At 34.8% G+C, this 25,591-nt stretch overlaps 1 protein-coding gene across 1 annotated transcript in view; it reads left to right on the forward strand.

Moving 5' to 3' along the window:
* Positions 1 to 25,591, forward strand: part of LOC121371095 (1-phosphatidylinositol 4,5-bisphosphate phosphodiesterase beta-1-like) — a 158,826-nt gene that overhangs the window by 50,472 nt on the left and 82,763 nt on the right. The window contains exons 2-3 of the mRNA XM_041496743.1: positions 24,227 to 24,304; positions 25,306 to 25,374. Coding sequence (XP_041352677.1) covers positions 24,227 to 24,304; positions 25,306 to 25,374 — 147 coding nt within the window. The remainder of the gene's footprint in view (positions 1 to 24,226; positions 24,305 to 25,305; positions 25,375 to 25,591) is intronic.

Consider the following 25,591-nt stretch of genomic DNA (forward strand, 5'->3'; position numbering starts at 1 on the left):
TTTTTGTTTTGGTCAAGTTAACATATTTGTACATGACTATTAAAAACTGTCTCAAATAATAGATACTACTAGAATATATACTCATCACGTTTTCACAACCATTCTTATATGATCTTTGTTTCCAAGCATATATGTATTAAACTAATACATTACCTAATTACATTGGGCATAGTGCATAGGGAACTGCATCTCAGCAAGTAATGCGAGATAATTATCAACAAACTTCCATTTAATATTGTTATGATTATGATCTCATGGGATGAGCTATGGCTGTTACTTTTGGCTGGCTACAGGAGATGTGCCATGATCATGTTCCTGGTCATGTCCAATTTTGTGGGCAAAATGGATTATCAATTTTTAATATGCACCTCTTGACTTCCACACAGCTAGCAGAATCTTATTCCTCTGTTTAATATTAGTGATCCTGACTACTGACTATTGTTCTAGATGCAAGCCAATAACAAAGAAAAGGAAAGGAATGTTTGTTTTATGACTTAGTTTAATGTTATAGGCAATGCTTTCTGATAGGTCACATTTGGGTTTTTTTAATGTGTCCATGTCCACTTAAGGTTCAGGCATGTCAACCCTGGGCATAATCTCTGGGTCCATACTTATAAAACTACTCTTCAATGACATCACAAATTGCTAAAATGTAAAAGATCTCATATAGTAATTAAGAACCAGGGGGACTTGGAAGGGGAGGTATAAATGTGAGAGTTTTACCAAATCTATATTAATAAGAAATAAAAATCTGGCTTGTGCCTCCCCACAAGAGACTGTTCCTACCCCCACCAAAGATGTGCCCACCCCCACCCACACTGCCATCCCCATCCCCACCCCCACCCCGATCCCACCAACTCCAGATATCATTCCTATGGGCCTGTAGTTGGTGTTGTCAGACCGGCATCATATTACATATTGTTTTATTCTGTTTACATGTAGCATTCAGACTACATTTTGTCATAATCTTGAACGGTTAAGCTTACAATTTGTCGTACTCTGTATGCATGTAACATTTATGTGTAACAGATAAATCACCCTCCACTGTGAGGATTCGAACCATGAACTGTCAATATGAGATTCCAGCACTCTATAGGTACATATTGTCTTTCACAGTACCTGTGTACATGTTTGGGGTTTCCCCTTCTCCTGTCTGCCTTGTAGTTTGCCTCTGTCCACTTATTACAGCCTGACGCAGAGATGTCCATTATGAATGGTGTTACTGTAATTGAATTTTATTTCTGGTCACGAATTGACAAAATTGAGTTATCGCTTCTCGTGAGCTGTGTCCACTTAGAATGTGTTTAAGATTCCGAAATGATCATTTGTCTGTCATCTGCTATTTAACTGGCGTATGTTAGCTGCTGCCTGATAGGCCTGAGTTGTCTTGATGTTCAGTTGTTAGGTTAAAGTTAAAGTTTGTTTTGTTTAACAACACCACTAGACCACATTGATTTATTAATTGTCAGCTACTGGATGTCAAACATGATCATTGTGACATATAGCCTCAGAGAGGAAACCTGCTACATTTTTCCACTAGTAGCAAGGGATCTTTATATTCACCATACCACAGACTGGATAATACATAACACAGCCTTTGGTATACCAGTTGTGGTACACTGGCTGGAATGAGAAATAGCCCAATGGGCCCACCGATAGGGATTGACCAACCACACATCAAGCTAGCACTCTACCATGTTTTCTGCTGTTCAGTTGACCTGTCTTGCCAGTTGTTCATGCAGTTATATTGTGTTGTCTGCTGTTCAGTTGACCTGTCTTGCCAGTTGTTCATGCAGTTATATTGTTTTGTCTGCTGTTCAAATGACCTGTCTGCCAGTTGTTCATGCAGTTATATTGTGTTGTCTGCTGTTCAATTGCACACTGCGTAGTCTTCTGTTTCACTTGTTACAGATGCTGTTTAGTTGACTTGTTATCTGCTGTTCAGTTTAAATTGTTTTGTCTGCTGTTCAGTTTTATTGTGTTGTCTGCTGTTCAGTCACATGTACATTGTGTCGTCTCTGATATTCAGTCACATGTACATTGTATAGTCTGCTGTACAGTCACATGTACATTGTGTAGTCTGCTGTTCAATTACATGTACATTGTGTAGTCTGCTGTTCAGTTACATGTACAATGTGTAGTCTGATGTTCAGTCACATGTACATTGTGTAGTCTGCTGTTCAGTCACATGTACAATGTGTAGTCTGATGTTCAGTTACATGTACATTGTGTAGTCTGCTGTTCAGTCACATGTACATTGTGTAGTCTGCTGTTCAGTCACGTACATTGTGTAGTCTGCTGTTCAGTCGCATGTACATTGTGTAGTCTGCTGTTCAGTCACGTACATTGTGTAGTCTGATGTTCAGTTACATGTACATTGTGTAGTCTGACACACACACACACACACACACACACACACACACACACACACACACTTTTTTTTCTTGTACACAGCATTTAATTGATTTTTTTTCTTGTACCCAATAAATCTGTTTTTATCCATTGTCCAAAACTACTGTGAGAATTATTAAATTCTTGTACCCAATAAATCTGTTTTTATCCATTGTCCAAAACTACTTTACCAATTCCAAACAATTTTGTGGGTACCTTGTCACATGGAGAAACAAATTTATGAGTTAAACTTAATTTTTAGTGCCAAAACATTTTTTTACCACTGTAAACATTTTCAAAACCTAATAATATATACCTCAGCCACCTACCCACAACTTACTTTGATATTTAGGTTTTGATACAGTTACTATACATGGATTGTACATATAATGATGTTTGATTGCATTTAGTCCAACTCCAATTTCCAAATAGTATTTGCATGTCCATATCTTTTTAAAGTTCAGATACATCCACTCAGAACACAGCGGTGTGTGTGTGTGTGTGTGGGGGGGGGGGGGTCTACGTTTTCATTAATAGTGGTCTTTTTGCCATACAGTTTAACCCATGACACTTCAGCTATCTATTTAATAGATAATTTGTGTGCTGTTCAACAGACTGATGAATTAATTTGGCTCCTGGGACATCTGTGTCAGTAATTTCACCATTATCACCAACCATTGTGCATACATGTATATATGTAGATCTGCACAGCATGCATGTCCACTCAAGTGGCGCACATTACCTGTTCAGGCTGGATTCAATTTCTTTGACGTCATTTCCAAATAGTGCTATACCATGGAATTGCCCATTTGTAATATCTATGCAAACCAGCTTTAGATCAAGATGTTTATTCATTACGGTATAATGAATGCATTACCAAGATTAGGCTGTTGACCTTATTATACTAATGGCACTGTTTGTAGCATACTGGTTGTCTGTACTGTACTGTACTGTACTAACAACAAAAAGAAATGTAACAGTTTGTAGACAATAAAAACTCTATAAAGAGACCTACTCTTTTTTTCTAAATATTTTTAATACATATACCTATGAAATCTTATTAAATGACATTTATTAAAAAATTTATGAATAAAAAAAAAATCCATCAATTTGCTTTACATTATAGAATATTTAGAATTTCTTAATTATTATGAAAATATTTGTTTCAACACATTCATTAGTTTATCCCTTTTGGTGCGATATTTGGTATTATTGTGGTGATGTTTATTTTTTAGAAAAATTCATAAAAAGGGTTGATATATAGGGGAAAATAGACACAATGACTAAAAAAAAATATTGCTGTGGCATCTACACATGTAAAAATGTTAACAGCTTGCTTCTATTTTGGAGTGGGATTTAGCTCAGTTGGTTGAGTGCTCGCTTGATCAAACCACCTCAGTGAATCCATTCTACTGATATTTTTTGTTCTCATTCCAACCAATGCACCACAACTGGTCAAAGGCCATGGTATGTGCTTTCCTGTCTGGAAAAGTGCATATAAATGATTCCATGCTGCTTTAGAAAAAATGTAGCAGTTTTCCTTTAATGACTACATGTCAGAATTATCAAATGTTTGACATTCAGTAGCCGATGATTAATTAATCAATGTACTCTAGTGGTGTCATTAAACAAAACAAACTTTTACTTCTATTTTATATTACTATTTATTAAAATAGCAATTTCCTACTTCTGTCCAAATATTTATTATTATTATTATTATTATTAAAAAAAAACCCATCATTCTGTCATTTTGTTAATATTTTTGTCAGTTTGTGGTGTTTTATTGACATTCTTGTCTACTTTCACAACTTGCAGAAATAAAACATCTTTTTTTCAAGAAGATATGATGCTGGTATTATGAAAACCAGAACACCAATCTCAACAACATAATGGAAATCCAATTACAGTTATTATCATGCACTGAAACTGGATGTCGACCATAGGGAAAGCTTCCTTCACATAAAACTGCAGCATGCTCTGATAGTCATCAAATTTTCTATACCTCCACCATTAAAGAGTTAAAATGTGCATGGCACACATCATCATTTTTAGTACAAAATGGGGTCAGCGATACCCTTTAATATAGTTTGCTTTCAATAATGCAAGATTTAAATATACTGGCACGCAAAGAAACTGTTGTTTTACTGAATATTTTATTGGTTTAAATAAGATTTTTCTAAATTCTGGTCTGTAAAATGATGTTGTTTTTCCTTTGCATGTCGGTATATGTGAAGCTGACAGTGTTGGCTGTAAATGTGATTGATGGTTGACTGTATTTAATACTGCTTGATAAGCTTCCGGTAACCATGCTGGGACGTAAAGTACTCTACTGTATTGATTCTGGGCAGTAACTGATAGCTGTGCCCAAATTAGGATGGATAATGTGCTTTTTATGCTGATATTTCAGTCTTGTGCTATTAAATAGTCGACCATTTATGCTAAAATTTTCTTTAAAAAAAAGGAGAAAAAATGGCTTTGATTGAGAGAGGTTTTAAAGAAAATGGAAGATGTTTTAATGATACCCCAGTATATTTTTAAACCATCAGCTATCTGATGTGGCAGTTGAGACACTGATAAAAGAGTCCTAGATTATTTGAGAAAACCCCACTACTGTCATACAGGCTATGTATGTTACTCTTTTAACTCATACACACATACATGCATACCTATCTATACATGTAGCTGATGTTTTAATACAATATTTAATTTTTTTAAAAACATTTTTTATTCAGATGGATTTGCTATTTACATGTACTTAATGCTGTGAGAATGAAATAATGTCAGCATCTGACTGCATGGTAAATCAATATATTGTAGTACATATGCACTTTTGTTCATATGGCACCATTTAGAGTGTAGAGTATATGATACCCTACAGCACACATAAAACTGTGACTACATGTTTATTATCTGGAAACGTCAGTATTAATCAACTCTGGGTTTAATAAGTATGAGTGGCTACCTGCTGTATTCAGTGGATTGTCAGTGTTCCAGGCCTTGTGGTTCATGGTGTTCTGTCTGTTAGAAAGTACATAGCTAGTACATAGCTATTAAAAGACATCTTGCTGCTGATAAGTAATAAGACAGGAGAAACCAGGTCTCTTTTTTGTGGTGACTTAATAATCTTGAATGTGAGCACATTAGGACAGGGTCTACCTTATCGATATAGTACTTGTTTAAGTTTGTTTGTTTGTTTTGTTTAACAACACCACTAGAGGACATTGATTTGGTAATTTTGACATAGCGTTAGAGAGGAAACACACTACATTTTTCCATTAGTAGCAAGGGATCTTTTATATACACCATCCCACAGACATAATAGCACATACCACGGCCTTTGATATACTAGTCATGGTGCACTGGCTGGAATGAGAAATAGCCCAATGGGCCCACCAACAGGGATCGATCCCAAACCAACCATGCATCAAGTGAGCACTTTACCAATGGGCTACGTCTCACCCCTACTCGTTTAAGGTGCTTGCATCGTAGGATCAAATCACTGCAGTAGACCCATTCTCTGATTGTTTTTTCCCCCATCCCAACCAGTGACCCATGACTGGTGTATCAAAGTCTGTGGAATGTGCTGTCCTGTCGATCCCTTGCTACTAATGAAAAATGTGGCGGGTTTCCTCTATAAAATTATATGTCAAAATTTCCAAATGTTTTACATCAAATTATTAATAAATCAATATTGGGGTTTGACTTCACTTCACAAGTATGGGGAAAGTATTATGCTCTACTATTCAAAACTATTAAAGACCCATCTTTATTATGGTTTCAGTATAAAATTTTACACAGGATAATAGCTACAAATATATTTCTAAATAAAATAAAATATGTTGATTCTAATATTTGCCATAAACACTGGAACATTTATTTTATGAGTGCTCTAAAGTTACTGTCCTATGGAAAGCAGTAGAAGAATGGGCATTAAAAAAAGGTGAACAATTTTAGTTGGATAAAAACATGGTTTTATTTGGTATCATAACAAAAAAGCATTGTTTTATTAATTGGTTCATTATTAATATTAAGTATTATATATATAGAACGAAATTACAAAAGATCAGCTTAAATAAAAACGCAATGCTAAGATTCATTATTGATAAAATACAGATTGAAAAATATATATTTTATAAAAATTGCCTGTATAAAGACTTTAATGATCAGTGGGAACCTTGGCAGCAGTTCCTGAAACAAATTGTATAAATTCATGTATAAACTTATTAATAACAAAATATACGAATAAGCTAATAAACATACTTTTATGCAAAATATCGCCAGTTCGGAAAACGTATCTCGACTTCCTATAATTTCTTTTCTTTTTAAGATCGCATTGATCTTATTTATCTTTCAAGAAAGTTTCTTTTTCTCTCTTCTTCTTCTTCTTCTTCTTCTCTCACTCTTTGTTTCTATTTCTAGTACTCTTCTTCCTAGTCTCCAGAATATTTCCTCTTCAGTTATGTAAGGCTTTTGCATTGCTAATATCCTGTTTTACAGTATCATGTTAAGCCTATCTGTTTCATCTTAATATTGAATACTATGTATGTGTGCATACGGCTCGCACCGTTTGTGTTCCCTTTCGTCTATCTTCGGCTTCATCCCTGTTACTCCACACGTCCGTGTCTGTCTGTCTGTCTATCTGTCTGTCTGTCCCCCCCCTCTCCCCCCTCTCTCTCTCTCTCTCTCTCTCTCTCTCTCTCTCTCTCTCTCACACGCGCACACATGCATATGTATACACATATTGTTTAATAAGTGCTTTATATACGAGTGTATAGCTTTAATTATGTATTGTTTATGTATATACAATAATACCATGTACAGCAATGATTCAAGGCCCCAACCTTGACCTTGCTTATGTTTCTGGGGACAATAATAATAAAAATCAAAAAAAAATCAATCAATCAATCAATCAGTCAATATACTCTATGCTCAAAGGTGGTGTTTTTTAGAAATCTTCATTGTGGGAAGATCTCCAAAGAAGCTGATTAGTGTACTAAGAAAGGGCACTTGAATGTCAAACCTGCTCAAACTTACCTATATTAAGCTGTCACCTGTCGTGATGCTTCATTCAATTGCTGTTTTAAATGAGTATAACTCTACATGTACTTGTATGAGAATTATAGTACATTTTTACACACAAAAAATGGTATATATATATAGTTATAAATTATTAGTGGAAAAAAAAACCCACCTCACGATTTCTGAAAGCAGATATGTCAAATTCAGTGACATTTACTCAGACGCGGTAACACAAAGCAAATCCTATCCCATGAGCATCTTAACCCATCCCGGGTGACGCTTTGTTCATTTTACAGTTAAACAGTGTTGTTAATGGACAGTGTTGGTGTGGGTGGGTGTAACAGGTGGTTGTAAATGTAACTGTACAGGTTGAAAATCTAATCAGTTCTCATCCCTGTGGTCAGACTGGAAATAGCTGAAGGCTTGTTCTCTAACTGATCACATGGGGGATGTGGGAGGCACCCTAATTAATACAGATCTGATATACCATAATTCTTATATCTATTTGCATATTTGTTTTAAAATTTAATAAAATTTTATTTTAGGTGCAATCATGTGATGGGGGTGGTATGAGGTTGGAAGGTTTAAATGAAACCCTAAAATTATGACAGTCACGTAGATTTGTTTCATTTAAGGGCACCCTCCCTTTCAAGAAGTGCCCAGATGTGATATAACCCTTTATTCTACATGTACATACATTTATACAGATGACTACATAGATGTCAACATACCAAAAAAAATAACCCATAAAAACTTAATTTGCTTGCTTAACTAGCAAAAATCACAGAACTGTATATTTCAAGATCCACCTTATTGGACGTTTTGGTAGTAAAGTTTGTTTTGTTTAACAATACCACTAGAACACATTGATATATTAATCATCGGCTATTGGATGTCAAACATTTGGTAATTCTGACTCGGATTTTCTTAATGCAGCAAGAGATCTTTTATATGCACTTTCCCAAAGACAGGAAAGCACACGACCTTTGACCAGTTGTAGTGCACTGGTTGGAATGAGAAAAAAATCCCAAACAGTTGAATGGATCCACTGAAGTGGTTTGATCCTGCTATGCAAGCACCTCAACCGACTGAGCTAAATCCTACCCCTTCTGGTAGATACTAGCTCTGCATCCCATGTAGTACCAACTCCCACCCAGAGTGTGTTCTAATAGCTCATTGGGAGGTGTAAAGCAACTAGAGATATATTGATATCTGTCTCACCATTGGGAGGTATAAAGCAACTAGAGATATACTGACATCTGTCTCACTATTGGGAGGTGTAAAGCAACTAGAGATATACTGACATCTGTCTCACCATTGGGAGGTGTAAAGCAGCTAGAGATATATTGACATCTGTCTCACCATTGGGAGGTGTAAAGCAGCTAGAGATATACTGACATCTGTCTCACCATTGCAACTAGAGATATACTGGGGGGGGGGGGGGGTTAAAGCAACTAGAGATATACTGACATCTGTCTCACCATTGGGAGGTGTAAAGCAACTAGAGATATACTGACATCTGTCTCACCATTGGGAGATGTAAAGGAACTAGAGATATACTGACATCTGTCTCACCATGGTGAGGTGTAAAGCAGCTATAGATATACTGACATCTGTCTCACCATTGGGTGGTGTAAAGCAACTAGAGATATACTGTAAAGCAACTAGAGATATACTGACATCTGTCTCACCATTGGGGTGTGTAAAACAGCTATAGATATACTGACATCTGTCTCACCATGGTGAGGTGTAAAGCAGCTATAGATATACTGACATCTGTCTCACCATTGGGTGGTGTAAAGCAACTAGAGATATACTGACATCTGTCTCACCATTGGGAGGTGAAAAGCAGCTATAGATATACTGACATCTGTCTCATCATTGGGTGGTGTAAAGCAACTAGAGATATACTGACATCTGTCTCACCATTGGGTGGTGTAAAGCAACTAGAGATATACTGACATCTGTCTCACCATTGGGTGGTGTAAAGCAACTAGAGATATACTGACATCTGTCTCACCATTGGGTGGTGTAAAGCAACTAGAGATATACTGACATCTGTCTCACCATGGTGAGGTGTAAAGCAGCTATAGATATACTGACATCTGTCTCACCATTGGGTGGTGTAAAGCAACTAGAGATATACTGACATCTGTCTCACCATTGGGGTGTGTAAAACAGCTATAGATATACTGACATCTGTCTCACCATTGGGGTGTGTAAAACAGCTATAGATATACTGACATCTGTCTCACCATGGTGAGGTGTAAAGCAGCTATAGATATACTGACATCTGTCTCACCATTGGGTGGTGTAAAGCAACTAGAGATATACTGACATCTGTCTCACCATTGGGTGGTGTAAAGCAACTAGAGATATACTGACATCTGTCTCACCATGGTGAGGTGTAAAGCAGCTATAGATATACTGACATCTGTCTCACCATTGGGTGGTGTAAAGCAACTAGAGATATACTGACATCTGACTCACCATTGGGTGGTGTAAAGCAACTAGAGATATACTGACATCTGTCTCACCATGGTGAGGTGTAAAGCAGCTATAGATATACTGACATCTGTCTCACCATTGGGAGATGTAAAGCAACTAGAGATATACTGACATCTGTCTCACCATGGTGAGGTGTAAAGCAGCTATAGATATACTGACATCTGTCTCACCATTGGGAGATGTAAAGCAACTAGAGATATACTGACATCTGTCTCACCATGGTGAGGTGTAAAGCAGCTATAGATATACTGACATCTGTCTCACCATTGGGTGGTGTAAAGCAACTAGAGATATACTGACATCTGTCTCACCATTGGGGTGTGTAAAACAGCTATAGATATACTGACATCTGTCTCACCATTGGGGTGTGTAAAACAGCTATAGATATACTGACATCTGTCTCACCATTGGGGGGTGTAAAACAGCTATAGATATACTGACATCTGTCTCACCATGGTGAGGTGTAAAGCAACTATAGATATACTGACATCTGTCTCACCATGGTGAGGTGTAAAGCAACTAGAGATATACTGACATCTGTCTCACCATTGGGTGGTGTAAAGCAACTAGAGATATACTGACATCTGTCTCACCATGGTGAGGTGTAAAGCAACTAGAGATATACTGACATCTGTCTCACCATTGGGGTGTGTAAAACAGCTATAGATATACTGACATCTGTCTCACCATTGGGGTGTGTAAAGCAACTATAGATATACTGACATCTGTCTCACCATTGGGGTGTGTAAAGCAACTATAGATATACTGACATCTGTCTCACCATTGGGGTGTGTAAAACAGCTATAGATATACTGACATCTGTCTCACCATTGGGTGGTGTAAAGCAACTAGAGATATACTGACATCTGTCTCACCATTGGAGTGTGTAAAACAGCTATAGATATACTGACATCTGTCTCACCATTGGGGTGTGTAAAACAGCTATAGATATACTGACATCTGTCTCACCATTGGGGTGTGTAAAACAGCTATAGATATACTGACATCTGTCTCACCATTGGGGTGTGTAAAACAGCTAGAAATATACTGACATCTGTCTCACTAACCATTAATCTCAGTGCTGGATAGACAGCCCAGGTAGGTAAAGGATTTCCCAAAACTGCATGGACCGTAAATTGAATGTACATGGAAAAGAATTGTCAAAAGATGACAATTAATCCTGCTTAACCTTAAGTACTCCTAGGTGGTAAATGGCACCTTGTATAACAATAATCTTTTGTAAACAAAACTTCAAAATGAGCCTTTTTGCATACAGACTTGCTATAAAGGATATCTTGTATAACAACATCTGTTGTAAATGCCACTTAAAATGAGCCTTTTTATTTTGTATAAACAACGACATGTGTATAATAATAAGAATAAAATTTTAAAAAAGCATTTCAGAATTATCCTACATACAAATAAATATTATTTTTTATATAAAGACCACCTATATTCATAAAGTCATATTTATGAGACTTGGACAGGCTTTATAGAGAGGGTAGAGCCTGTATACAGTAATCAGGGCAGTGGTAAAGCAGGCGGCCTATATAGGATCAACTCCCAATGGCTTATTTCTCATTTCAGGTATATGAAAGGTCAATGTATGTGCAATCCTGTCTGAAGTATGGTGCATATAAAAACATCCCTTGCAACTTATGAAAATATTTATCAGGTTTCCTCTCTAAAACTATATGTCAAAATCACAGGTATCCTCAAACAATGACATCGGATATATTATACTTACATTATATAATAAAGAATATATAGTCTTTATACATGTAACTATGGTATTTGTATTAGGGGTTTCTGTTTGGAGGTACCTGTGGTCAGAATGACCAAATATTTGACATCCAGTGGCTAATGGTTAATAAATCAATGTACTCTAGTGGTGTTCTTAAAGAAAACAAACTTTAACTTTTGTATACAGAGATTGGTTACGTAAGTAAATGTGACATGGATCTCAATGTTACAGAACACAAGCTCTCAGGAACTGAGTGACCGGTTTGTTTACAGCATCAACAACACGGGCCTGCCACTGTTATGACGTTTTGATACAGTTCTCAGGTGATCCAGTCAAGTCCATTTCTTGCCTCTTTCTTTGGGGCTTGTTTTACATTTTATTTATAGAACGGCAGAATTCCTCTTCAACCATACTGCTGTGTATTTGTTATTCCTGGAAGCTTTGTGTTGGTGTTTCTGCTGATGTCGGTGCACTTCCCTCCATTTGCAGGATATGAACTTATCAGTTTTTAGTGCAGTGCTGCATATCTTGCTGAAAAAACAGACCCATGAACCATGCAGAAAATATCTTCACTTCCAACATGTGGTTTTCCACCTTGCATGCGCTTGTGTACAGATCTGTTCCAGATCAAGTACTTATAATTTCAAATTATAAATGTACTTAAAGGGACGGTCCTGTGTTTTCTGCCATTCAGGGCTCTAGATCTAACTAATTTGAGCACAACAGGCTTTTTGTCTGTTCTGAAAACACCAAGGTCTTTTTAGTACAGTAATGTTAATAATAGCTGGTAAACAGTTGTACATATTCAGAAATGCATTTCAAGTTGAGTTTTTGGGTGTGTTTTTTTAATTTATTAATTGCAGCTTACAATTCCATTGGTTTTGAGGTGAAATGTTCAGAGGTTGGCATGTTTGTACTTAACTTGGGCGTGATTATTTGGGCATACTTATTTTGAGCACACCCTTTATCGCCTCAGCTTTGTTGCAATCTTAAGCTCTGTCTTTTTCTAAGATGTTTCTGTCTAATAAGGCCTTTTTTGATGACTAAAATTACATTTAAATAAATGTTCTTGTTTAGAACATCAGTGTTTTTGTGATTGTTCTACTGTCCTTATTTATTTGACTAATATATTCAAAATTATTGGGAGATTAAATCCAGTTTTGAATACTACAAACATTCGAATGACTAGTATTCTAAATGAAAAAATACATTGCATATAAATAGTAGTCATTAAAAAAAGGCTTTACTATAGTTAGGATCATGTTACAAAAGCAACAGATTCAAGACGTCTCTTTAAATACATTGAATACATTAACTATTTCTACTCCTATACATGTCTATATTATAATTAAAATATGTTGAGTGAATCGCTAAATAAAATAATTTATGCTTCATATGATACCTGTAAGTGTAACCATCAAATCAGATAGAAATGGGTCTTAGGATTGTTCTACAAGTGTCAACAAACATTCACTCTACTGTAATCTCATTTCTAAATATGGACTTGTTAAATTTCGGTCAGGTCTGCAAGAAGTTTTAACGAGGTTGTTAAAAGACACTAGACCAGTTAGAGAAAATGTTAATTCTGTACCCAGGTCACTATTAAGCACAATAAAATAATTATGACATTTTACAGTATGTAAATCATTTTCCAGAAACCATTGTAAGTGGATATGACATTTTGTAGGGAATTGATAAATGGTATTTTCAATATAACAGGTGGGGATTATATACAATTAAGAAATAAAAATAGTTCAATGTGTGTCATAAGAATATGTATATATTTAACCTGAAAACATTTTGATATGAAAATATCTGTAATATCAATCTTAAAGCCGCACACCCTAGTTCCATCCAGCGAAAATAAATTATAATTTGGTTAATCTACAAACCTGTAACACACTTAGATCACGTTTTTATCAAATGGAGTGAAAAAGCAGGTTTTGTATCGATAAATACCATGGGAATCCCCATGTCCCAATTGCTTGAAATAATTTTGAAAGTTTGTATTCTGATGGCACCGATAGATTTCACTCGAAGCACAACAATGCCTACGTCACGACAAATTTTACAGACTTGGGATGCGTTCTTTTCACCTCTCCTGGACATGTTCCAACTGTTCTGTCCTGGTTGTATCCCCTCTCCATATATCGTAGGACTTAGCAAAATTATTGGTTTTAAGGGTTTTGTATTGAGATACTTACTTGTCTGAACTTTATTGTTACTGAAAATGTTCACGAACTGTGAAGAAAAATCTCACAAATGAACAACAAATCGGATGTTGATTGCGCGAACCGTGCACGAGAAAACAAACCGAACCAAAATGATAACGGTTATGTGGTATACCAACGTCTGTGACATTGAAATGGAAATATCCCGTCTAAAAATAGATTAGACCTTGTCTGCTCAACGTTTTTTTCTCAAACGTGCGTCCGTTTTTCAGAAATACGAAAAATGCATTTTGTGGTATTACAAACACCAGGATTACCAGGATTACCAAAAAACACTTCAGGTGAATGGAAATGTATATTCTAAATGATAAACGGTAAGTAAAGTGCAATTTTATTTGTGAAAAAATGGGTTTAATAGTGAAAAACAACGCCGTAATGGTTAACAACTAGCCGTAACTAGGGTGTGTTCCTTTAAGGTTTTTTTTCACTATTGGTAACCTGTGTATAACAAAATAGATTGTGTATCAATAATATATGTAAATTTAAAATTTGTATATGTGTTAATTCACCAGTAATCAATTTCTTTGAAGTAAACCTGCAATCAAAATATTATTCTACATAATTAACACATTGGAAAATAACATATTAGTCTAAAATATACTCAGCAAAATTAAGGGCCATACAGTCAGATATTTTCAGCTTTTATAAATATGGTAAAAAAAAAAAAATGTATATAACTTTTTTGGATTTATCACAGATAATTTCTACTGAAATAATATCATCTGTATAAACAATCTGCAAAACTAATGACACTGGCAAAGAATGACTAAACACTATACTGTCCTTTAATTAATTGTGTCGGGTATGTGACATACACAATGTTTAAATTAAATTAAATTCCTGCTGATAAAATGTAAAACTTTTATTGTTACTGAAGTAAATCTTGTGTGTGTGTTTTGGAAGAGTGAAATTTAGCTGCAATATATTTCTCTTTCAAATTAATTTCTTCTAATCATTGCATCTACATGTAGTTGATCATGATGTCTTTCCAAAATAAATTTTAAATAACTTTATTAGTTTCATTGCCAGTGTTCATGATAGAACTGATCCCCATTGCTTACAGACTTGTCAGTTTTGTGCAATGCAATGTATTACAATCTGTCATATTACAGGATATAAGCAAACCGTTCATGCCCATTAAAACCTTTTCTTGTAATTGCTTGGAGCCATGTATGTAACCAACAGACCAATTTTCTTTATGCATTTTGCAAACATAGGCTCATTTTATGTACATGCTGTGGTCATGTGCACATGTTATTTATAGACTAAACATAAATCTGTTTGAAGTTTCGCTCTGTGCTATTTTCAAACTAGACACAAAGCAAGTTGGAAATAGAACGGGCCTTCAGGCTGTAAAAGCTGTTGTTCTTGCTCAAATAAAAGTCAATTAAATGCATGTACCTAAGCGCACTGTTCATGTTTTCTTTGTCAAAAGTATTTTATATGACAAAATATGTATTGTGCTATGTACATAATGTGCTTATTATGTTGAAGAATTGATTATTCAGTGTGTTCTAGTTTTGAATTGGCAGCTAGTTTGTTCTACTTTTGAATCAGTGGCCAATATGTTCTAGTGTTGAATCAGTGGCTAATTTGTTCTAGTGCTGAAACCAGTGGCTAATATGTGCTAGTGCTGAACCTGTGGCTAATATGTGCTAGTGCTGAATCAGTGGCTAATATGCTTTGCTAAATCAGCAGCTAATATGTTCTATAGTGTTGAATTAGGAGCTAATATGTTCTAGTTCTGAATCAGTGGCTAATATGTTCTAGTGTTAACTCATCAGCTATTATGTACATGTATGTTCTAGTGCTAAATCAGTGGCTAATGGGATCCAGGGCTTGAAATAGTTGTCTTTGGAAAGCACAAAGTAGTACATTTTTTACATCTAGCTGGTGAAATTGAAAATGCTCTAAAATACATCAAAGAGGTGTTAATTTTTATCACACTATCCCAAACCTTCCCCACACTCCATGCTGTCTTTTTATTTCCAGCAGGCCATATTTTTTCTTTAAATTTTTTTCTATGTTTTTGACTTGCTATTTAAAAACAAAATAGCAGCAGGCCATATTTTACTTCCTATTTGGAACCACATGCTACTGTTGAATGATTGTTTTCTAATGTTAACTAAATCAGTTAATGTGCGATTGTTGAATTATTAGCTATTGTGTTCTGGTGTTGAATCATTCGGTGTGTTCTAAAGTTAAATCAGCTATTTTCTTTCAAAGCTTTTGTCTTCTTGAAAACTATACTCATAACAAGTAAAGTTTAAAAATTAAGCCTGCTATACTATGGTGTAAAACATTCCATTCCTTTCCTTGAAAATTAATAGGATTTTTTAGTTTTTTCATCTTCCTTAAATTACAAAGCAGGCTTAAAATTGTGTCTGATGTCTTTCCATTTTGCCATAATAAATTTCTAACAGCAACTAGGTCCTTTTTTTCTTCTTTTTGGGGTGTCTTTTTTACATTTCATCCATTCGATATTTGGCGTAATAAATTGTCATCGTTTCACAGGTCATATTTCATTTCCGCATTGTTACACTCTGTTCTTTTTCTGGCGGAGTTATTGTCCTTTTGGTGTTTGACACTGGTTCAGACATGAGAATGAATGAATAAAGGCACAGAGCATAGAGTTGTGATAATAAATAACAATGTTACAGCCAACTTTTGAAATTACAAATAAAACCTAGTTTCCCCATAGGAATTCTCCATAAAATCAGAATGACTCCGCCATATTTTATCTGCATAATGTGTTTCCTTGACAGGCTCAGATGAATGCTGTCAAGAACATAGGGTGCACCATCAGTGTTACAACTCCTGCAATTAAGAAAATAATCATGGCAAAAAAACATGCCATGGAAAAAAAAAACTAATCAAATATAGTCCACAGCAAAACAAAGTGCTATGGAGAATTAAAAACTCTATGGCAATCTCCACAGTATTGCTGACTAATATAGGTAATTGCAGTGGTGGGTGTTATGTTTACATGTAGGTTGCAGTATGGATGTCAAAACGTGATGGTGCCATATAGTAACTATCTGATCATTTCCACATTTTCCTGCCTAACATTAAATTTTAATTGAATTTAATTGTGTTTTAGTATCCTGTACTTATTTCAGATCATTGTGCTGAATTTGTTCTAAGATTTAGTTTTTAAACACGAAGGCATATTGTTTTGCTATTAGAGCCATTTTTGATAACTGAAATAATACTTTACTTAGATTTATTGTTTAGATTATCCATTTCTGTACATTCGAAGTGTTTTTTGTCATCCTGGTGTTTTTAGTATCACAAATGCATTTATCATATTTTTTCAAATGCACATGTATCTGAGAAGTAAGATTTATGGAGTCAAGTTTTAGTCTATTTTTAGAGGGTATTTCACCATTTCAAAGTAACTTTATCCAAATGTATTACAGGTTTGTAGATCAACTAAACTTAGTGTGCATTTTCATGGGCTGAAACTAGGGTCTGTCCCTTTAAAATATTCCTGCATCTGTCACCTCTCATATTAGCATTGTCTATGTCATTTATTATCCTCCACAACGTGATTTGTGGAAGATTTAAATGGGCACCATCCATTTGTGCAATTGTCTGTGTGTGCATGCATCCATCTGATGGTTTTCCAGAGCACCACTCCAAAACTGTTTATGATAACTTTACAAAACATTGTACATGTATATTAAAACCACTATTTCTGGAACAACTCAAAAACCATTCAAGATAAATTAACGGAATGTACATGTATTAGTGTAGCAGTAAATAGTGCCTTTCGCTATAACTGAGTTTTCATTTTCAATATTTTTTCCGTTACTATGGAAACAAATAGTGTGTGTGTGTGTGGTGGGGGGGGGGTGAGGATATTGATGACTTTGAAGGTTAGTTTTTCTATAATGGTAAGTCAAATAGATTTTATGATAGGGCTTATATTAGCAGCTGTACTCTTGAAATGTGTCATTTCAGAATACTAAATCATTCTTTGCACATCAGTTTGTCCTAGTTCTAAATGTAAACTGAATGTTTCTAGCAGTATATCATGTTACCACTGGAAGCATTGTTCAGATTACTCACAGACACAGCTGATCCACTATCTGCCAATATATATATAACTGGGTCATTGTCATTTAACCAGAGATCAAGGTCATTATTAAGCTTCTGCAAATTCTAAATTGATTACTAACCAGTGTGTTATGGATTGACATATCAAGGTCATGTCTTAAACTAAATCAGTCCTTCAGGTTTGAATATATAAGCTCAAGGCACATGATTAGAGGAAGTCATTTCAGATACTTATGAAACATAAATGTAAATGTTATCAACCTATATCTAATAATAATAATACCTCAAGGATGTATTAAATATGGGTGCCTCAGTGTTCAGCAGAAGCTTTAGCTACTGTGCCCTATATATGCACTAGCTGGTACTAAGGGCTAGAGGATATGTAACACCTTGGGCCGGCTGGGGTTAAAAGTTAACAGTTAAAGTTTGTTTTGTTTAGCAACACCAGTTGAGCACATTGATTTATTAATATTGGAAGTCAAACATTTGATAATTCTGATATATATATATATATTCTGAGAAAAATCTGCTACATTTTTCCATTAGTAGCAAAGGATCTTTTATTATATGCACCATCCCACAGACAGGATGGCACATATCATGGCCTTTTGATATACCAGTCGTGATGCACTGCCTGAGATGAGAAATAGCCTAAAGGGTCCAATGTTGGGTGTTCGATCCTAAACAGACCGTGCATCAAGCGAGTGCTTTACCACTGGGCTTCATCCCATCCATCAGGTGGGGATAAGTCAGCCTCTGTTACCATATTTTACATGGATGATAAAAAATGTTCCTGAAGTGAAAGTAAGGTGCGAAGGACTGGTAAATTAAATATTATAAAATTAATTAGAATTCACTCCTCACTGAATATAGTTCTTTGTTTCATGTACTATCCATCATCTGGTCAGTTGAAGATTCTAACTGATTTTATAAATTAGGTCAAGAACACTAAGCAAAACATAATTTGTATAAATGTATTAGTTTGTTATATTGATTAGCACTGTTCAACATTACACACACATGTGCATGCATACACACATGAACATGCACACACACACACATGCACACACACATGCACAGAGATAGATGTACAGTGAAACCCCTCTAAAAGATAGATAGATAAATAGATAGGTAGGTAGGTAGGTAGGTAGATAGACAAATAGATAGATAGATTGACAGATAGATATAGATACATGCATGGATATATATTATATAGATGTAGATATATACACCCAAGTGTTGAAATAATTTTAAATGTGCCACGGTGTCATTAAACAAGTATAAATTGTAAATGTTTATTAGGTAGGTTTTGAGTGTCAGTCAGAGGTCATGGCCAAATTTCCAGATTTTTTGGTATTGCAAGATGAAAAGTCACAGTATTGGTTTTTCAAATATTTTAATGGTACAAGTAACATGATAATGCTTTAATTGACAGTGGTCAATTTTAATGGTTGTCTAGTAATAATATTCAGTCGGAAAATCTGATTTTATGACTTGTGTTGCCCATCAGACAATGAATAAATCAAAGGCAGCTCTATATAGTCAAACATGATGAATATCAGAACCAGTAAATATATCAAAACAGATGACATACCGGTAGGCCTACTTGATGTATGGTGTTTGTGCATGGATATTGTACTATACATATTGTAGCTATTGCTTTTTCATTTTTTTTGTTTCAAAATCAAGGCAATTTAGTCTCTTTATTGTCCTTTGGACAGCCTCCACAAGTCCTTAAAATTGGCCCCATTTTGACCAGAATTGACATACTTATATATATATAAAATTATGTTACATAGATGATATCTTAAATTAATATACATACACATGTATATATATATATATATATACACACACACACACACACACATACACACACACACACACACACACACACACACACACACAAACTAATACAGTGTAAGGCTATGAAATCAAGAGTTCCCCAAATTGATAATAAATGTAAAAAGAAAAAAAAGATTAGTGACAACAAAGGTGACATAATTATGTATTGTCTGTCTGCATTTGTTTTAGGTCATATTGCATGACCTGATATGATAAAAATGAGATTTCTAATTAAGCTTATTTATTTCTGTCCATAACCCAGTACAACCAGAGTGTGTTGATTTTTACAGCTAATGTGCCAACAAAAACATAATAATAATATTTTCTTTCGTTTTCAATCTCAATTCCATTATGCTAGACACAATGGATTTATTAACACATTATTGAGGTTAAAACATGTGCGGGTTACAGCAGTACATTTAGACCGGCTCATCAGTTTACTCAAGTGATCAATGTAATCAATGTTATTTGTGATCTCTGTAGGATAAATGTGTACATAACTCATTTAATAAATTGATTTCCTCGATTGTTGCTAATACGGTATTGTGACAAGTGTTGTTCCTCAGTTAACCGTTTTGCTTTAATCGGAATCATGTACACGTATGTCTGTATTCTGTGGCTTTTGTTGTTACACATCTTAATGAGTTTTGTCTGTAATATACATGAACATTGTGTATGCTATCAAACCAAGGATGGTGGTGAAAGCATTTAAAAGATCCGTTACTACTAATGGAAAAATGTAGCATGTGTTGTCTTAAGACTATATTGCAGAATTACCAAATGTTAGACAAATCAGTGTGGTCTAGTGGTATCATTAAGCAAAACAAACTAACTGCTTTTGTTGTCAATAAGTAATATTCAAGATATATGCATGAATGGTAACTGACTGAAGAAATATTTATATTGAAGTTTTAGTCTTGTATCATTTTCATTGGAATTCTGTATTCAGCAACACTTCAGGCATAAGTAGCTCAGACCCTGTGAAATGGTATGTGGGGGGGGGGGGGGGGGTCACTAAAAGTTGGCTTAAGTTGTTGAGTTATATTAGCAGTAATGAAAAGTCAAAGTCACCATAATATTTTGGACCTAATCCAATATCAAAAACAAAATCACACAACAGACGTAAAGACACTGATTGTTTAGTGTCATACATGTAGATGTGGGTAGTTCACTTTATGCCTTGTTGGTTGCATTTCATTTTGATGCGAAACTCTGCATCAACAATGCTGTTTGCAGGCAACCAGATTCATTTCACTAATGTCGGAAAATATTAATTATGACTTTATTTTAACATATATCAATGACACATTCATTGTCAGTTACTTAATGCTATTGCATTTCTAATGAAAATGTTAAGTGGTTTTGCTTAAATTTTATTGTTATATTTTATTACCAGTAGTAGTATTTGATAATGAAATATTTACACTGAGTGTATATTTCAGAAATTTTCCATTGAAACATACATAATGTATCAATACATATTTCACTTCAATTACTTTTATCAAACTGTTGCCATCACATTTCTCATGGGAAGGAAGATGTCACTTCTCTTACATTTTAAATTCTAGACTAGGGCTTGGTAGCTGACATCTTTGCATACATGCCTCGATATCTCCACTGGCAACAGTACTCATTATTTTTCTGATTTAAATTTACTTCTTTCTTTTAACATTAAAGAATTGGCAATTAGCTATGTAATGAAATACATGTTTTGTTTTAATGTAAGTTTTGCTCCACACCGAATGTCAAATTTAATTAATTATAATTAACCACATTACTGTCCATGGACAGCTGGTGTGAAATTACCTGTGTGAACCTAAAAGCATGAACATGACAAATCAGTGGCTTTCTGACTGTTGGTAATTATCAGAAAGCCAGGCACATGATAGATTAGGATTTAGCACATTGATTATTTCGCAGACAAAGGTATGTTTTAGATGACTTAATCACTGCTGTAAAGCCACAAGTCACTCCTGTTGCATCATTTTGCGTTATGTTCTGTAATCATAAAATATTGACAATTTTTCTTTTAAAATGTTGAAATGCATTGTAGATGCAAAACAGAATGAAGCAAACATAACAGTTCACCATGGCAATTGTTAAAAACCCCACCCAAGTACATGTTGGTTTGGTTTGATACCAAATTAATTACTGATAAGTCTATTTGAGCACAGTAAAATGTATTCCAAATAAAATGTTCTGCAGTGAAAGTTTATTTTGAGATGAACTTTAAAATGTGTTCATGTTGTTATCTGTTTTAAGCAGCCACCTGCCTTAAAGCTGCAGTATTATCTCCCCATCTTATAACACCAGTTACTAACCTCATTTATTAAGGGGGGGGGGGGGGGGGAATCACAAACACAGCTACAGTTTTAATAAGCCTGTGTTTTTGCTATCAACATCTAAATCATCAACTGTCTTGATGCACAATACCTGTTATAGACTCATACTATAACTAAAAGAATATGCTAAAAGTAGAGATTAATAGAATCTACTATCACCGGTTTGAGGTATAGATAAGTCAGTTCCAATCCAAGGGACAAAATGTTTTTTGTGAGGGCCAAGGTTTACCGAGGCCCTTACAAAAACATTTTGTCCCCAGGGTTGGAATTGCCTTATCTGTACTTCACAACGGTGATTGATTCTTTTTCTTGCCCATTTAATTACAATAACAAAACATTAATTTGGTAAGCTACAGTTTATTTATTGTAGAATGATTCATAAACATTTCACCTACAAACACCTTTAATCATACGTGGAAAAATATAGTCCACATTATGCAACAACATAAAAATATAAAAACTTACCAGTAAATATAAAGTTAAAAATATTAATTTGTTTAAATATTTTTAAAACAATGATGCAATGTTAAATGGCAAACAGAATTTTGAAAAAAAAATTAGTTATGAAGAAATCATCTAGCCCTCGGGTCAGACAGATTTTTTTAGCACTGTGCAAAAGCTGTATAACCCTGTCCAGTGGGCAAGAAGTGATTATATTTAACTACTTTGGATTAAATGAGATATAGGTATTACTTTTCCGATGGCATTAAAGTTTAACATTAAAAGTTTGCATGTAGATCAGTTTCTCTTGGTTCATAGTTGCACCTCTGGATGTTGATCACAGTGCACCAACATATTTTAATGGTAGGGGAGATATTCTTGTTATATTAATATGTACTCTATAATAATTCTGATATATGAAGATCCAAGCACATAACAGTCTACTAGAAGTTATATGTTGCCCAGCGGTAAAGTGCTTGCAATTTTCGATTTTTTGCCATTTTAGTTTTTAAAAATCATGCTGGCTCAAAACATGCTGGCTCAAAAAGGGGGGGGGGGTATGAACCCACTGAACACACACACACACACACACACACACACACACACCCGATGATGCTCTTGTGTAACTAAACCACAAAAGAAACACAAATATTAATTTAGTTTTCTTTAATGTTTTTAAAATTATTCATTAGGTTTTGTATTTATCAATGATTTGTGAACATTTTAAGTTCATTTTGAGTCTGTTTACTGAATTAATTTGGTCATGAATTTTTTTAATATTTGCATTTCTTTTGTTGTTCAGTATACTTTTTGTACATTTAGGTTTATGCCCAAAAAATGTTAGATGTCACAGGCATGCATTTCATGTGTTCATACCTGCTAAATATTACCTCATTAAACAAAACAAACTTTTTAACCTCTGTGATTTGCAGAATGCATTCATACCTGCTAAATATTACCTCTATGATTTGCAGATTGCATTCATACCTGCTAAATGTTACCTCTATGATTTGCAGAATGCATTCATACCTGCTAAATATTACCTCTATGATTTGCAGATTGCATTCATACCTGCTAAATATTACCTCTATGATTTGCAGAATGCATTGATACCTGCTAAATATTACCTCTATGATTTGCAGATTGCATTGATACCTGCTAAATATTACCTCTATGATTTGCAGATTGCAATGATACCTGCTAAATATTACCTCTATGATTTGCAGAATGCATTCATACCTGCTAAATATTACCTCTATGATTTGCAGATTGCATTGATACCTGCTAAATATGACATCTATGATTTGCAGATTGCATTGATACCTGCTAAATATTACCTCTATGATTTGCAGAATGCATTCATACCTGCTAAATATTACCTCTGTGATTTGCAGAATGCATTCATACCTGCTAAATATTACCTCTGTGATTTGCAGATTGCATTCATACCTGCTAAATATTACCTCTGTGATTTGCAGATTGCATTCATACCTGCTAAATATTACCTCTGTGATTTGCAGAATGCATTCATACCTGCTAAATATTACCTCTGTGATTTGCAGAATGCATTTATACCTGCTAAATATTACCTCTATGATTTGCAGAATGTATTAATACTTGCTAAATATTACCTTTTTGTTTTACAGAGTTCTCAAACTGGAACACCAGTCACACTGCGGGTGGATAAAAATGGCCACATCTTATTTTGGAGAAACCAGAACAAGGTTTGTATAGCTTTAAATTTGAAACATATTAAACTTAAAATCATTAAAAGTTTTAAAAGTATATAAGCAAACATTAATATATCTTAAGTCAGAGGTTCTTTATTGGATTATTATTTATTGGATACATATTCAGTACATATATATAAGGCCAGATATGAATAGGACACCAGTGGAAATAGCAACAGAGTATAACATAAGCTTTTGTATCAGAAAGAAAGAAAGAAATGTTTTATTTAACGACACACTCAACACATTTTATTTACGGTTATATGGCATCAGACATATGGTTAAGGACCACACAGATTTTGAGAGGAAACCCGCTGTCGCCACTACATGGGCTACTCTTCCGATTAGCAGCAAGGGATCTTTTATTTGCGCTTCCCACAGGCAGGATAGCACAAACCATGGCCTTTGTTGAACCAGTTATGGATCACTGGTCGGTGCAAGTGGTTTACACCTACCCACTGAGCCTTGCGGAGCACTCACTCAGGGTTTGGAGTCGGTATCTGGATTAAAAATCCCATGCCTCAACTGGGATCCAAACCCAGTACCTACCAGCCTGTAGACCGATGGCCTACGACGATGCCACCGAGGCCGGTCTTTTGTATCAATGCAAAGCCCTAAAAACCAGACATCTCTAAAACTGGACAAAATACTTGGTTCCTTGGATGTCAGGTTTAGAAGGGTTTCACTCTACAAAGAGATTGTATGATTCTTTTTTGGGGTCAGGGTCACTGAAATTTAGTTTAAATCACACTGTTACTGTTGATCAGATTAAAACTAAAACACAAACTCAATATAAACTTGTACCATAAAACCAATATGAAGAAACATGTAATTGCTTTTTAATGATAATAGATCAAGGTAGAAATTTAATCAAGGCACACCGTTTCTCAGATTTAACAATTGAGCATTATATTGGCAGTACATTCATATACATTTTTTATGGTTCAAAATTTATATTAAAGAAAACTTTTTAAAAACGTATTATATTATTACAGGAAATGGATTTTCTGGATATTCTGCTTATCCGAGATGCAAGACAAGGGAAGCATGCCAAAGTTCCAAAGGTAAATTATGATTGCTTTTAATGTTTTGTGGAGCAGGATTTAGCTCATTCAGTAGAGTGCTTGTGTGAGGTGCTTGGATCATAAAAATGAACATTTATGACTGGTAAATCAATTGCTGTGGTATATGCTGTCCTATTTTGCTACTAATGAAAATGTAGTAGGTTTCCACTAAAACCTACATATCTGAAATATCAAATGTTTGACAGCCAATATCTGA

The sequence above is a fragment of the Gigantopelta aegis genome, chromosome 4, assembly GCF_016097555.1.
Source record: "Gigantopelta aegis isolate Gae_Host chromosome 4, Gae_host_genome, whole genome shotgun sequence".
NCBI lineage: Eukaryota > Metazoa > Mollusca > Gastropoda > Neomphalida > Peltospiridae > Gigantopelta > Gigantopelta aegis.